This window comes from Procambarus clarkii, chromosome 40 (assembly GCF_040958095.1).
Source record: "Procambarus clarkii isolate CNS0578487 chromosome 40, FALCON_Pclarkii_2.0, whole genome shotgun sequence".
NCBI lineage: Eukaryota > Metazoa > Arthropoda > Malacostraca > Decapoda > Cambaridae > Procambarus > Procambarus clarkii.
Window position 1 is genome coordinate 28,386,875 of NC_091189.1, and position 15,047 is coordinate 28,401,921.

General features: G+C 47.2%; 1 protein-coding gene across 2 annotated transcripts in view; it reads right to left on the reverse strand.

The window, feature by feature from the left end:
- LOC138372957 (sacsin-like) overlaps window positions 1–15,047 on the reverse strand; it is a 91,771-nt gene that overhangs the window by 28,502 nt on the left and 48,222 nt on the right. For both annotated transcript variants that reach the window (XM_069338908.1, XM_069338909.1), the window contains exon 5: window positions 1,663–1,810. In XM_069338908.1, coding sequence (XP_069195009.1) covers window positions 1,663–1,810 — 148 coding nt within the window. The remainder of the gene's footprint in view (window positions 1–1,662; window positions 1,811–15,047) is intronic.

Consider the following 15,047-nt stretch of genomic DNA (forward strand, 5'->3'; position numbering starts at 1 on the left):
ACAGCAGAGCCATGCAATGTAAGAGGAGCATCCCTAGTGGAGAGTGTCCAGAGGTGCGTGCCCAGTAGGAGAAGACGAGGTGCATTCAGCACAGAGGGGGAGGAGGCTCCATTCAAAGCCGCCCCACACTCGCAAGCTGAGAAAAGAACTAAAAGATCGCATCACACATAAATCCAGAACATACCGAATATCCAGGGGATTATGACCAAAGATAAGAGGAGCGAGAACGGCGTAGAATCTGCTAGAAAGAACGCGGAACACCAACATGTGTACACCGCCCAAAACAAAAACAAACCCCCCAGACCCCGCACCTGAGGACCAAACTGCACACCCGTCTTCTGGGGACGACACCAGCAAGGCGTACAGAACAAATAATAGGAATGGCGAGACAGAAAGGAGAGACAATGTGAAGACTAATTAATGCAAAAACAAAATCAAAAGAAGACAAGAAGCACGAAAGAGGACCAATGAGTCCGAGAAAGGACTAGAGGGAAGCCTCACCGGAAGTCAACCAACGTTTCAATAATATTGGAAATATCGAAGAGTTCCACGAACCAACGAGAACTGCGAGAAGCAAGCACAAATGCACGGAGGCACATATGGCCCAGAGACCCCTGAGTCAAGGAACATGCGGGGATCCTGATACGAAGGCAACATGTATGCAACATAATCATGAAAAAGAGAGAAAAGGGAAGAAAAGCACCCCAGGAATGATGGAACCAACAGACCCGAAGGAGCACAGAACCGAACCCAGGGAGGGGTAGATCCGAAACCAACATGAACGCCGAGGGGAAAGGAAAAACCCCCAGACTGAGGAACTGCAAGCCCTGCTTAGAGAGTACAAAAACCCACGCAGAACAAAATGGGGCCTAGGCCCCCCGAACCACCCCTCCCCAGCCCCGGGAACCTCTACGGCAGGACAAAAGGGTCGAGTCGTTCCCCCCCAAAGCCCCAGTTCCACAATTAAAATCCGGAGCAGCTGTACAAAACACTAAGGAAGGGAGCCCACTGGTCAGGCCCCGTACAGCACGGCTGGAGGAAAAGGCTTGAATGTGTCTGCCGCCACCTTGGAAGAGGAAAACCCCCGAGACCGTCTGAGTCATAAACCGACCAGACTCTGCCCCAACCTGCCTGATGCTAATTTTGTTTGGGGGAGTTCTGCCCACTCGTTCGGTTTTTGGTAGCAATATTTTCGCCAGATTATGGGTTTGTTTTGGGGCGCCTGCTTTTCTGGGTGTCTGTCCCGGTCGATGGCAGACATAGAATGCTCCCAACCACAGGGGGTTTGTATAGGCCAATGCTCCTCTTGCCTCTCTAAGGGGGCCAGGTTCTGGCTCCGGTAGGCAAGAACTCCAAGCACTTTGATGCCAGAAAGTTATACATATCCATTCAGCCTGGATAGCTCCGGGGAGCGAACGGGACTCCCCTCAGAAAAGTTTTACATCTCCTCTTCCCCCACCCCCCACCTCCATCCAAACCCAAATTATGGTAAAAACTATAAAATTTTATTGTAATCTCTTATTTACATACATTATATTTTCTAAAAATCTAAGTATGTGGGTGGGTAATTTATTTACTGGGTGCTCTTGGGAGCACCCAGTAAATAAATTACTGAGTCTCCTTGGGTGAAAATAAAATTTCTCAATCTTTTTGAGAACTTACCAGTAAGGTGAAAGACTGACTTGAACCCTAAACCAAACTGTCCAACTTTCAGGGGATCATCTTTTTTTATACTATCACTTAGCTTGCGTATTCCATACCAATCTTCTTGCGTAAAAATTCCATTATTGTATAGACACAGTGCAGGTCCCTGTAAGCAGTAAAGAAAAAAACAACATTATATATCATTAAAAGGCAAAATTAGCAAATATGTTGACTGTAAATTAATTACAACTTCAGTTCCTCACAAATTTTTCCTGTCTTTTCTCTATGAAAATCTTCATATTTTCATAAGTCTAATAACAATGTCACTTACTGTTGATTTCCTGCTTGTATAACCACTAATTGACCCAGCCTCATACTCTCAGCCCAACATGAATTGTATGTACTATATTAAAGTTCGACTTTTAGTTTCTAACTTTCGTAAAGTACTAATCCATTGCTAAAACACCTGTTGCTGACCACAGAAAAGGTGATACCCCCTAGTGTCAACACCTGCAACAGAGGAGCTCCAGGATATTTCACAATTCCTAAGTATTGTAGTACAGGTTGATGATAGTGAGTGGTGTCCCAGGGAACATTAAAAGTGTTGTGCTTTGGGAAAATAGGTGAGGTAACACGAATGTGCAAAGTGAAGTGAAAAATTGGATGAGAAAAAGTGACCCTAGTGTTTACAGTCCAGACAAAAACATTCAAGATGGCCATCAGCAAGAAGAGAAACAAAACAGAGCTAGATTTTGGGGGTTTTAATGAAGAAAACATTGATATAAGCAGTCTACACAACAAATTGGCAAAATTAGATATTATAGTGAACTATCATGAAGAAATAATCAGCAAATTGAAAGAAAGTAATGAGCACTTGAGTGGCAAGGTTTTAGGTCTTGAGGGGTTAGTGAAAGACTTATGCAAGGACAAGAATCAACTGGAAACAAATTGCAAAGCCATGGAAGAAGAAAATAAACTTAAAAATAGCTTTGGAAGAAGTTAAAGCAAACTTAAACTTAAATGACTACAATAGGTTAGGTAAGGAAATTCAACAGGAAAAACAGCTTTTGTCAGCACAGATGGAGGAAGTTACACAGGGAATAGAACAGTGCAAGAAAGATATGCAACTCACCTATGCACAAGTGGCCAAGGAGAAGGAAAAAATTGAAGAAGCAGTAAAGGAAGTCAAACACTGCAGCAACCAAGATAAAACAAACATTAGGCTGGAAGTGAGAAAAGAATTGGCATCTAACCCAAAGTTGGTGCAAAACACAGTTGATCGGAGTAAGTCCCTGATCATTTTTGGTTGCAAAGAAAAGGAGATAACTTCCAGGTCAGAAAGAGCTGTAGAAGAAGCAAAAGTAGTAGATAAAATTGTTGGCCTTGTGGAAGGTCTTACTACCATCGAGAATGTCTGCGACTACAGGAGGATTGGAAAGTACGTAAAAGGGAAAGATCGACCTTTGAGGATCACCCTAAATGGTGCCAAACAGATGGAAGAAGTACTAAGGAATGCTAGAAAATTACAAAGTGATGAGGTACGGAAAGTAAGGTCATAAAGACGAGATCTTTCAAAAGAAGATAGCGAGAAGCTGAGACTGAACCTCGCCGAGGCAAAACGTTTAAATGAGAGCAGGAATGAAGAAGAAATCAATTCTTTTTTCCTACAAAGTGAAAGGCAGGCAAACCAGTAAAGTGGTACATAAAGGCAAACCAACAAAAGGATTAGAGAGAGGGGGGAGTGAAGAATAAGGAGGGGAACAAGGTCCTGAAAATTGCATACACCAACATAGATGGAGTGAGATCGAAGATACTGGAGTTAACATTATCGCTCTCTTTAGACACGTATCATGTCCATTTTTTTTCTCCTGAGTGCTAGCTTTGGACAGGACTCACATCCACTACAAAAATATTTATATAAAATTCATTTTTGTGGGGAGCCCCTACGGCTCCCTGGAGCTTCTTGGGCTAATGTATGTTATATTAGACCAGGACATTAGCCAAGGTGTTCAGACCTACCAGGGACCAGCGCCAGAACCTGGCTCCTTCAAGGAGCAATGGCCCTGGAAAACCCCTTTGTGGTTGGGGTTTTCCTTATCTGCCATCGACCGGGGTTAGGCACCCAGAAAGGTAGGCATAACAAAACAAACCCCACATGGTAAAAAAACTAAAACAAAAAACCGAAAAGAGAGGTAGAAACTCCTTACAATCACAAGGAAACAAGCAAACATCACACTTTACTACCATGCCGATCGTCAGCACAGCCCTCCCCGCCCCGAGAGGGGGAGGGGGGAGCCCCATACCTACCGCGCCGGCTGCCAAGCTTCAGTTTGTAAGCTAATGTCAACCGGGATAGATGCTTCTCTGACCTCAGTTTCCTAGGCGGTGTTTGCCTTGTCTGGCGTTCACTGCCGTGTGTTGTGTTGTGCGGTGGCCAGGAGTACCTCATCAGTGCCGGGGCTGCATGCGCTTAGTACTTGACTTCCCTAAGCGCCCTGTGAGCACTGCCCTTGCATAACAGGGTTATCTTCCCTGGGGCGATCGGGAACCATTCCCGTAGAGGTTCTTGCTGCTCGGCATTTGCCTCGCCCTTGGGGCCCTTGTTTGGCCCTGGGTAGGGATTAGTATTGTGCTGGTTAGGGCGTCACGGTGTTGCACAGCCTGCCACCTAAGCGGCGACCGGTTCCTGTTGCATATGGAGACGGTGTACTTTTGTTGGGGTTTTCTTTTGTTTTTATTTTCTAGCCTGGTGGGGGTCTGCCTAGTGTGGCTATACTTCCACTGGTAGTGTTTGGCGGCCCTCTGCTAGGCCCCTGTGATTGTACACGTCGCAGGGGTTTTCAGTGTTATCCTCTACCCTCTTGTTATTTTTGGGTTTCTTAACTAGTTAGCAACACCTTGCCCGGGCTTCCCGTAACAGTCAGCCTACGGGCCCTGGAAACCCCTGTCTGGGCTCAGGGGTACATTGAATGTCTTCCGGGTTCCAACCCGTCTTGTACGGAATCGTTGGTTGCTGTGCCCTTGTCTCCAGGTGAGTCACCACTTTTACCTCCGTCGTGCTGCCTGTTGGGTCACTGACACCTTGACCTGGAATCTTGCGAGAGAGATTCTCTGCTCGTTTTCCAGTACTCTCCTGATGTTATTACTGTTCAGAGTACAGGCGGCATCCGTGTTGCAAGCTAGGTTAGGTTGCTGCAACATGCTAGGTTGGCTTCCCACTCTTATGCCCCGAGGCCGCCCCGTTTTGGTTAGGTGCTGTTCGCCTCTTTCCCTCCCTGTTCCCGGCTCCAGACCGTCTGCGGGTTTCAGGGTCGGGGCGGGGTTTAATTGGGGCTGAGACTCGGGCGGTTTTTGGGGGCTGCCCCGTTCGGGTTGGGGGACGGAGGTTTTCGAGCCTCTTCCTGTTGCCAAGACTTCTGGGTCTTACCAGCGGCACTTTCTTGCTGCCTTTCCCATGGACTCTTGCTTTTCTTTAAGGGCGGAGGGCTTGGAGGACAGCTCTGCCCCAGGGCCTCTGTTGCTGGTTCCCAGGGCTGTGGGGGATGCCTGCTAGCAGTTCTGGGGCGGTTTGCCCCTGCCTGCGTTTTCTGCTTTTGGGCGGAGTTTTTCACCCATCCAGTCTGCTTGCTTCCCACTTTTGCTGGCGTCTTTTCGTATCTTTAGCGTCGGTCACAGCCCTCTTGTTCTGGCGGCCATTTTCGTCTGCCAGTTTCCCGGTGTGGCCACCAGGGCGTCATTGCAGTTTGTTTACATGCGACTGGGTGTGCGAGCGAGCTTCTTGGGTGAGTTTTCACCTTTTTTCAGGGGTTTTATTCTCCTGTTGTTGTGTCTTTGCTTTTCTGGTGTGGGGTTTTATTCTCCTGTTGTTGTTTCTTTGCTTTTCTGGTGTTTTCTGCCTGTTTCCTGTTCCTCTGGGAACGTTTGAGTGTTGATTTTACACCGGGCTTCCTTTTTGTATGTTTTGGGTCTGGGCCCTTGAGTTTGGGCTGTGTCCCTGTCTGTTATGCTTGCTCCCACACCTTGTCCCTCGGTTTTCGGTCTGTTATGACCGTTTCCCAGGGGGTTCTGTCTGGGGGCTGTGCTTTGCCTTTCTGTGGTGTTTCTCCGCCGTCAAATGTGGTGGTTCGGGCTTCCCCTGGTTCGATTCTGGGTTCCTTTGGGTTCTTTGGTTCCGTTCCGGAGGTTTCTTCCTCTTGGGCCCCTTTGTGGGTTCAGGGGGCTATGTTTCCTCGTGTGACCTGGTTCTGCCTTCTGGAGTTCCGGGTTCTTCCTGGCTTGCAGACTGATCTTTTTGGGTCTTGACACATGTTGTGGTCGTGCTGCGACTTTGAGGTTTCGTTGTCGAGGTGGGCCTTTTGATGCAGTTTTGTGCCTTCTTTGCCTGGCCGGTGTGGTGCTCTCTGCCCACTGGTCAGTGACTTGTATTTTTCTTTTAAAATGTATGTGTGTAATTACCTAAGTGTAGTTACAGGAAGAGAGTTACGCTCGTGGTGTGTAAGCATGTACATGTGTATGCTGTGTGTGTGTGCACATGTGTATACACACGTGTGTGTGTAACATACCTTGTGTGTATGTGTATGTGTATATGTATGTGTATTTCCGGATCTTAGTGCCCTGTCTGAGTATGCTTGAGATTCGGTGTCTGGCCTACCTCGACGACTGGCTGGTGTGGGCTTCCAGTCAGTCCGCTTGTCTGCTCGCCAGGGGTGTGGTTCTTTCCATATCGCTGGGTTTGGTTTCCTGGTGATCGGGAGGCCATTCCATCTGTTTCCATCCCGGGTTCGGACCTGGGACTTGTTTAGGGCTATTGGGCCACTCATTGTCTTTCCCTCCAGAAGTCTCCGTGGTGTAGTGGTAAGACACTCGCCTGGCGTTCCGCGAGCGCTATGTCATGGGTTCGTATCCTGGCCGGGGAGGATTTACTGGGCGCAATTCCTTAACTGTAGCCTCTGTTTAACGCAACAGTAAAATGTGTACTTGGATGAAAAAACGATTCTTCGCGGCAGGGGATCGTATTCCAGGGACCATAGGATTAAGGACTTGCCCGAAACGCTACGCGTACTAGTGGCTGTACAAGAATGTAACAACTCTTGTATATATCTCAAAAAAAAAAAAAAAAAAAAAAAAAAAAAAAAAAAAAAAAGTGTTACTGCGGCTGTAGTCCCACCTTCGGCTGTTCATGAGGGGGTCCCGGGTTGCTCAGCGGTTACTTGAGCAGTTGTGCGAGTCTGAACTTCGACTTGCTGGTCTGCCCGCGGGGTCGGGTTTGGCTTTGGCGTCTGTTTGGTTCCTTTGGAGACTCCCCTTCCGCCTCTTGCATTCGTTGGGTTCGTTCCTCCGGGGATCTTGTGTTGGTGCCGTGTCACCAGCTTCCTCTTTGGGGTTTTCGGGGTTCCGTGCCTTGGCACCTACCCGAGCCTTCGCTCGATGTGCTCATGGACGGGTCATCTCTCGGCTGGGGCTTTGTGACCAGTGCTCACCAGGTCGGACGGGGATGGTGGAGTCTGTCCGTCCGTTGGGTTCACAGCAGGGTTCAGGAGTTCATGGTTGTCTGGTTTATGCATCGGAGGGTTTGGGTCACTCGGTGCTCTACCATTCAGCTCCGTTCGGACTGTTCTCTGGCGGTTCTTGCCTGAACCACAGGGTTTCTCTTAGGTGTTGACCTTTGGGGTTGGTTCCGTAGTGACTCGTTTGCTGGATTCTCGGGGTTTGGCTAACCGTGAGGTTCATGTCCGGGGTGTGTCCTGCGTCCTGGTGGACAGCTGTCTCGGTTCATTCCTCTGTTCGCGGATTGGCCAGTCGTCGCTGACTCGTTTTGTTGGCTATGTCGGACGTATGGACTCCTGGCCGTGGACGTCTTCGAGTCATCGTGGTCTAGGTGTCGCCCATTTTATGCGGCGCCCTTAACCCACCTGCGAGTCATTCACGGTGGATGCTTTTCGGCAGGACTGGTTGAGGTGGGGGTATCTGTTCCTCTTCTCCTGGTTCAGCTATTGCTTCGAGTTCTGGCTCAGTTGCAGCCCATTCCCACGAGAGCAGTCCTTATGGTTCCTTGGTGGCCGGCCCAGCCTTATTTTCAGACGCTGCTTGATAGGTGTCCGAACCCGGGGCGTTTTACTGCGGCTCCTCTTTTGGCAGGTCAAATCGGTCCTGTATGTGACTGGTTCTGGTTCGGCCTTCTCCTCGGCTCTTTGCATCTGGTATTTTGACGAGGATATCACCATCTCTGTGGTGTTCAGGTGGCTTTGTTGACGGTGTCCCACCTGCGAGCTTCGTCTTGGCGACAGTATGACATTTCGTACGCTTTCTCGTGTTTTGTTTCACCTCTGGCCTGCTCATGCGTCGCCTGAGCCGTCCTGATCCTTGATCAGGGTGCCATCTTATCTTCTCCTCAGTTTGTGGTAGCCCCTTCGGTTCAGGTTTCTGCTCTTTGGTACTGGTGGTATATTTGTACGTGTGCAGCCTTTCTCCGTCCTGGCGACTGTCGAGACGGCTGCTTTCCGGAGAAGTTCTTGGGTTATTGATGCTTGATTGGTTTGGTCGGGGGTGCGTCCTGTGATGTCCGGTTGTGCTTTTTGCTGTTGCCTGCGTACCGTGTCTGGGGATGCGCTGTGGTTGATCCGGTTCCCCTCGTTCCCTGTTTTCAGGGCTCGGGTTTCCCAGGTCGTCCGCAGAGTTTTTCATTCTTCCAACCTGCGGTCTGTCTTTGCGCCCGTGCTGTTCAGACGTTTGCAGCTTTTGCTGCTGTGTTGGTGACCTCTAGGGCTCATTTTGGGGGCAGGGATTTGAGGGTCGCAAAGGTTCTTGGCCGCCCATTCTTTATGCGAGTCTGCTCCTGTGAGTTCTTGTTGCCTTGGGTCGCAGGTTGCAACCTGTTGTCTTGGCTTTGTGTTGCAGAGTTTGTGGTGGCCGCCTCCCGGGTTAGCCCTTTCTTTTCCTTCTCTTTGGGTATGAAGCTCCAGGGAGCCGTAGGGGCTCCCCACAGAAAACCAGCGTTGAATGTAATGAAACGCCATTTTCTGGGTGAGCCCCGGAGGCTCCCTGGCAACCCTCCCTCCCACCGGTCGGTGGTTTTTTTGCGTTGGTTGAAGCTTGGCAGCCAGCGCGGTAGGTCCGGGGCTCCCCCCCCCTCCCCCTCTCGGGGTGGGGAGGGCTGCGTAGACGATCAGCATGGCAGTAAAGTGTGATGTTTGCTTGTTTCCTTGTGATTGTAGGGAGTTTCTACCTCTCTATTCGGTTTTTTGTTTTAGTTTTTTACCATGTGGGGTTTGTTTTGTTATGCCTACCTTTCTGGGTGCCTAACCCCGGTTGATGGCAGATAAGGAAAACCCCAACCACAAAGGGGTTTTCCAGGGCCATTGCTCCCTGAAACCTCTCTGCAGGGGCCAGGTTCTGGCGCTGGTCCCTGCTAGGTCTGAACTCCTTAGCTAATGTCCCAGTCTAATATAACATACATTAGCCCGATAAGCTCCAGGGTACCTCTGGGGCTCACCCAGAAAATGGCGTTATATTACATTCAACGCTGTTTTTTTTTATCTGATCGACCTCGGGATAGTTTCAAATTAAGCGCCTTTAGAATGCGCACAATTTGATACCAAAATGAATGAAATGAATGAACCCACAGAGGAAGGTCAAAGGGACGGATCCGGGAGGCGAACACCATGCACCCCCTCAACAGAAAGCGAGACAACTGGCTGCAGCCGCCAACCCAAGACAACACAGGCTCGAAAGGACCCGGGAACAACACGAGACAACGAGCAGCCAGGCCCCTGTACGACTGCCAACAAACCCTGTGCCCGAAGTCAGCAAGGACACGCCGCCAAGACAGCAGCAAGAGCAGCGAATCCACGAACGCCACAGGCATGGGCAAAGAACACAGGCTGCCTACCCGCAAAAACACGGCGGACGACTCGGGACACCTTCTCCCGCGAACAGGGAAGAATGGAACCGGATCAACCCAAAGCGCGCCCAAGACACAGAAGCCGTGGCATGCAAATAACAGCGAAGGGCCGCAACTGAACACAAAACATGACGCACCCTGGCTCGACCAAGCAACCACAAACAAACCAATGACTTCTCCCCCCGGATCGCAGCAGCCTCACCCCGTGCCAGAAAAGAGGGGGACGGCTGCAACCGAACAAACCAAATGCCATGACTGAAGGAGAGCAAGAAGCTCAGCAACCAGAGCTCTAGAGGCAAACACCAACAGGAAAAAGAGCTGTCAAAACAAACCCGAACCGAAGGGGCCACCACCAATCGAGGAGAAGAAAGAGCACGCTGTCCAGAGATTCAGACAGCTCAAGCAGTGCAAGAACAGGCCAGAGGTGAAACAATGCACGAGACAGCCTACGAATGGTGCAGATGTAACACAAAGATCGAAAGCAAGCTGAAGCGGCTCCGCCAGCTCCGCACAAAACGAGGCGACAGTATGTGGCAAATCAACGGCCCCCAACTTCCACAAGAAAAGCCAAGCCAACGCCAACTAACGCAGCCAAGAAAAGCATGCAGGTGGGACACCAACAATGAAGCCACCCAACTGACTACCAAAGGTGAGAGACTCGAGGCAGAACCCAACCAGCCCTGTCAAGGTTCAAACAAGCCTAGGAACAGGCGGAGCCGCGGGAAGATCTCGGGTGCGACCACCGAGGAGGCTGAGCTGGAAATCCAAGCCGGCAAAGACGGGGATGGAATGTCTGTCGAACAGAAAAAACCCACGCGAGCGAGCTCACCAGGACATCGGAAACTACAAGCCCGATGCGAGACCCCAGAGAAGGAACACTGCGAGACTCTGAAAAAGCCCACAGGCAGAGCAAGCCAGGAAAACAGGAACCCAAACCTGGCAACATGAAGGTGAAAAGACACACGGAAAATGAAAATGAAATGTGTGAAACATTAAATGAAAAGTTCCAAAGTGTGTTTGTACAAAATGAAATCTTCAGAGAACCAGACACAATAAGAATTCCAGAGAACAACATAGAGCGGATAGAGGTGTCTAGAGATGAAGTGGAAAATATGCTAAAGGAGCTCGGGAGGAACAAAGCAGCTGGCCCAGATGGCGTTTCACCATGGGTTCTGAGAGAATGTGCATCTGAGCTCAGCATTCCACTTCACCTGATCTTTCAGGCATCCCTGTGTACAGGAATCGTAGCAGACGTGTGGAAACAGGCTAACATAGTTCCAATCTACAAAAGTGGCAGCAGGGAAGACCCCCTCAATTATAGACCTGTATCATTGACAAGTGTAATAGTGAAAGTATTGGAAAAGCTAATCAAAACTAAATGGGTAGAACACCTGGAGAGAAATGATATAATATCAGACAGACAGTATGGTTTTCGATCAGGAAGATCCTGTGTATCGAATTTACTCAGTTTCTATGATCGGGCCACAGAGATATTACAGGAAAGAGATGGCTGGGTTGACTGCATCTATCTGGACCTAAAAAAGGCTTTCGACAGAGTTCCACATAAGAGGTTGTTCTGGAAACTGGAAAATATTGGAGGGGTGACAGGTAAGCTTCTATCATGGATGAAAAATTTTCTGACTGATAGAAAAATGAGGGCAGTAATCAGAGGCAATGTATCGGAATGGAGAAATGTCACAAGTGGAGTACCACAGGGTTCAGTTCTTGCACCAGTGATGTTTATTGTGTACATAAATGATCTACCAGTTGGTATACAGAATTATATGAACATGTTTGCTGATGATGCTAAGATAATAGGAAGGATAAGAAATTTAGATGATTGTCATGCCCTTCAAGAAGACCTGGACAAAATAAGTATATGGAGCACCACTTGGCAAATGGAATTTAATGTTAATAAATGTCATGTTATGGAATGTGGAATAGGAGAACATAGACCCCACACAACCTATATATTATGTGAGAAATCTTTAAAGAATTCTGATAAAGAAAGAGATCTAGGAGTGGTTCTAGATAGAAAACTATCACCTGAGGACCACATTAAGAATATTGTGCAAGGAGCCTATGCAATGCTTTCTAACTTCAGAATTGCATTTAAATACATGGATGGCGATATACTAAAGAAATTGTTCATGACTTTTGTTAGGCCAAAGCTAGAATATGCAGCTGTTGTGTGGTGCCCATATCTTAAGAAGCACATCAACAAACTGGAAAAGGTGCAAAGACATGCTACTAAGTGGCTCCCAGAACTGAAGGGCAAGAGCTACGAGGAGAGGTTAGAAGCATTAAATATGCCAAAACTAGAAGACAGAAGAAAAAGAGGTGATATGATCACTACGTACAAAATAGTAACAGGAATTGATAAAATCGACAGGGAAGACTTCCTGAGACCTGGAACTTCAAGAACAAGAGGCCATAGATTTAAACTAGCTAAACACAGTTGCCGAAGAAATATAAGAAAATTCACCTTCGCAAATAGAGTGGTAGACGGTTGGAACAAGTTAAGTGAGAAGGTGGTGGAGGCCAAGACCGTCAGTAGTTTCAAAGCGTTATATGACAAAGAGTGCTGGGAAGACGGGACACCACGAGCGTAGCTCTCATCCTGTAACTACACTTAGGTAATTACACTTAGGTAATTACACAAACAAAACACACAACAGTGTGAAGGAGATGCACGAGGAAGGGAAGTGGTGGAAGCAGACCCCACATACAGCTGCAAGTGCAGACCTGACAGAGCCCAGGAGATATCAGGGAAGCAACAGGGAAGAGGCAGGACGAAAGAACCAAAGCATAACCCCAGGCACAAAACTACAGCAAAATGTCACCCCACAACATCCCAACACAGTAACAAGCACCACATGGCACCGTGGCACACATTACCAATACACACACGCACCAGCAACATGCACCACACACAATATGCAACATGTAACATGCAACATACAACCGGAAGGAACTTCTCGCGGCAAAGGCAGAGAATGGTAGAGACTGACTCCAGACAGGATCAAACGTAGATACGAGAGAGCCCAGCAGGCCCAGGAACCCACACACTAAGTGACCAACAGCGGAGAGGCGGGACCAAGAGCCAAAGCTCAACCCCAACAAGCACAACTAGGGGAGAACAGAGAATCCAATGTTCCATTATGTTTGTATCTCACCTTGTAAGTATGTACATGACCTGAATAAACATCAGAACTTCAATTTGAATGTACATGGAAAAGCTAAGATAGGTACAGCAAGACCAGCAAGAAATGAGTGACCCAGAAAGCATGGAAACAAATAACCCAAACAAGGAAGGCCCCAGGAAGAAGCACGGAAGGGCCGAACAAAATGCCACAAGCTCACTCCAACACACAACCACAGTATCAAAACTGCAGCAAAACATCACCACAGAAAAGGTGACACCCCTAGGGTCAACACTTGCAGCAGAGGAGCTCCAGCATATTTCAACAATCCTAAGTATTGTAGTACAGGTTGATGGTAGTGAGTGGTGTCCCAGAGAACATAAAGGTATAGTGCTCTTGAAAAATAGGTGAGATAACAGGAAAGTGCTAAGGGAAGTGAAAAATCGGATGAGAAAAAGTTGCCCTAGTGTTTACAGTGCAGAGAAGAACATTCAAGATGGCCACTGGCAAGGGGAAAAACAAAACAGAGCTTGATTTTGAGGGATTCAATGAAGAAAGCATTGATATTAGTAGTCTACATAACAAGTTGGTAAATTTAGATACTATAGTGAACTCTCATGTAGAAATAATTAGTAAATTGAAAGAAAGTAATGACCATTTGAATAGCAAAGTTTTATGTCTTGAGGGTTTAGTGAAAGACTTGCGCAAGGATAAGAATCAATTGGAAACAAACTGCAAAGCCATGGAAGAAGAAAATAAACTCTTAAAAATAGCTTTGGAAGAAGTTAAAGTAAATTTAAACATAAATGACTACAATAGGTTAGGCAAGGAAATTCAACAGGAGAAACAGCTTTTGTCAGCACAGATGGAGGAAGTTACACAGGGAATAGAACAGTGCAAGAAAGATATGCAACTCACTTATGCACAAGTGGCCAAGGAGAAGGAAAAAATAGAAGAAGCAGTAAAGGAAGTCAAACACTGCAGCAACCAAGATAAAACAAACATTAGGCTAGAAGTGAGGAAAGAATTGGCATCTAACCCGAAGTTGGTGCAAAACACAGTTGATCGGAGTAAGTCCCTGATCATTTTTGGCTGCAAAGAAAAGGCGATAACATCTAGGTCAGAAAGAGCTGTAGAAGAAGCTAAAGTAGTAGATAAAATTGTTGGCCTCGTGGAAGGTCTTACAAACAGAGAGAATGTGTGCGACTACAGGAGAATAGGCAGGTACGTAAAAGGGAAAGATCGACCTTTGAGGATCACCCTAAACGGTGCCAAACAGATGGAAGAAGTACTAAGGAATGCTAGAAAATTGCAAAGGGATGAGGATGGGAAAGGGTGGTCGTTAAGACGAGATCTTTCAAAAGAAGATAGAGAGAAGCTGAAACTGAACCTCGCCGAGGCAAAACATTTAAATGAGAGCAGGAATGAAGAAGAAATAAATTCTTTTTTCTACAAAGTGATAGGGGTAGGCAAACCAGTAAAGTGGTACATAAAGGCAAACCAACAAAATCAATAGAGAGAGGGGGAGTGAAGAATAAGGAGAGGGGGAACAAGTTCCTGAAGATTGCATACACCAACATAGATGGAGTGAGATCGAAGATACTGGAGTTAAGTGATGTAATACAGCTGCAGACACCAGACATTGTTGCACTCACGGAGACAAAACTTGAAGATGTAATTTTAAATGAGGTCATATTCCCAAGGGGCTACTCAATTTGGAGACGGGACAGAAAAATTAGGAAAGGCGGTGGCGTTGCTGTGCTGGTAAAAGAACACCTAAAGGTGAAGGAAATAATGACTGCCAATCCACAAGAAGTTGACATAATAGCACTAGAGATCTGCTATGAGGATGATAAACTAATGATGATAAATGCATATAGTCCACTGCCAAGCAGCACATGGTCAAAGGAGGAGCTAGATAGTAAACGTGAAGGTCTTATAACAATAATGAGAGAGATTATAGCAAGAGCGGATAACGATAGATCACGACTGTTGATAGTCGGTGACTTCAACTTGAAATCCATAGACTGGGAAGCATATGAAGCTAAAACAGAAGATTTTTGGACCTGTAAATTTGTAGACCTCATCCTGGAAACATTCTTGTATCAACATGTTAAACAAGCTACGAGGATGAGGGAAGGGGACGTTCCCTCCATGCTAGATTTGATATTTACCAGGAAGGAGGAAGAGATATTTGACATTCAGTACCTTCCTCCCTTGGGTAAAAGTGACCATGTCTTTTTGGGAATAAAGTATGCAATGCGTTATAAGCTGGAAGAAAATAAGGAGGTTGAAGCAGTTGAAAAACCAGACTTCAGGAGAGGACATTATGGTGACCTTAGAAATTTTTTTAGTGAGTA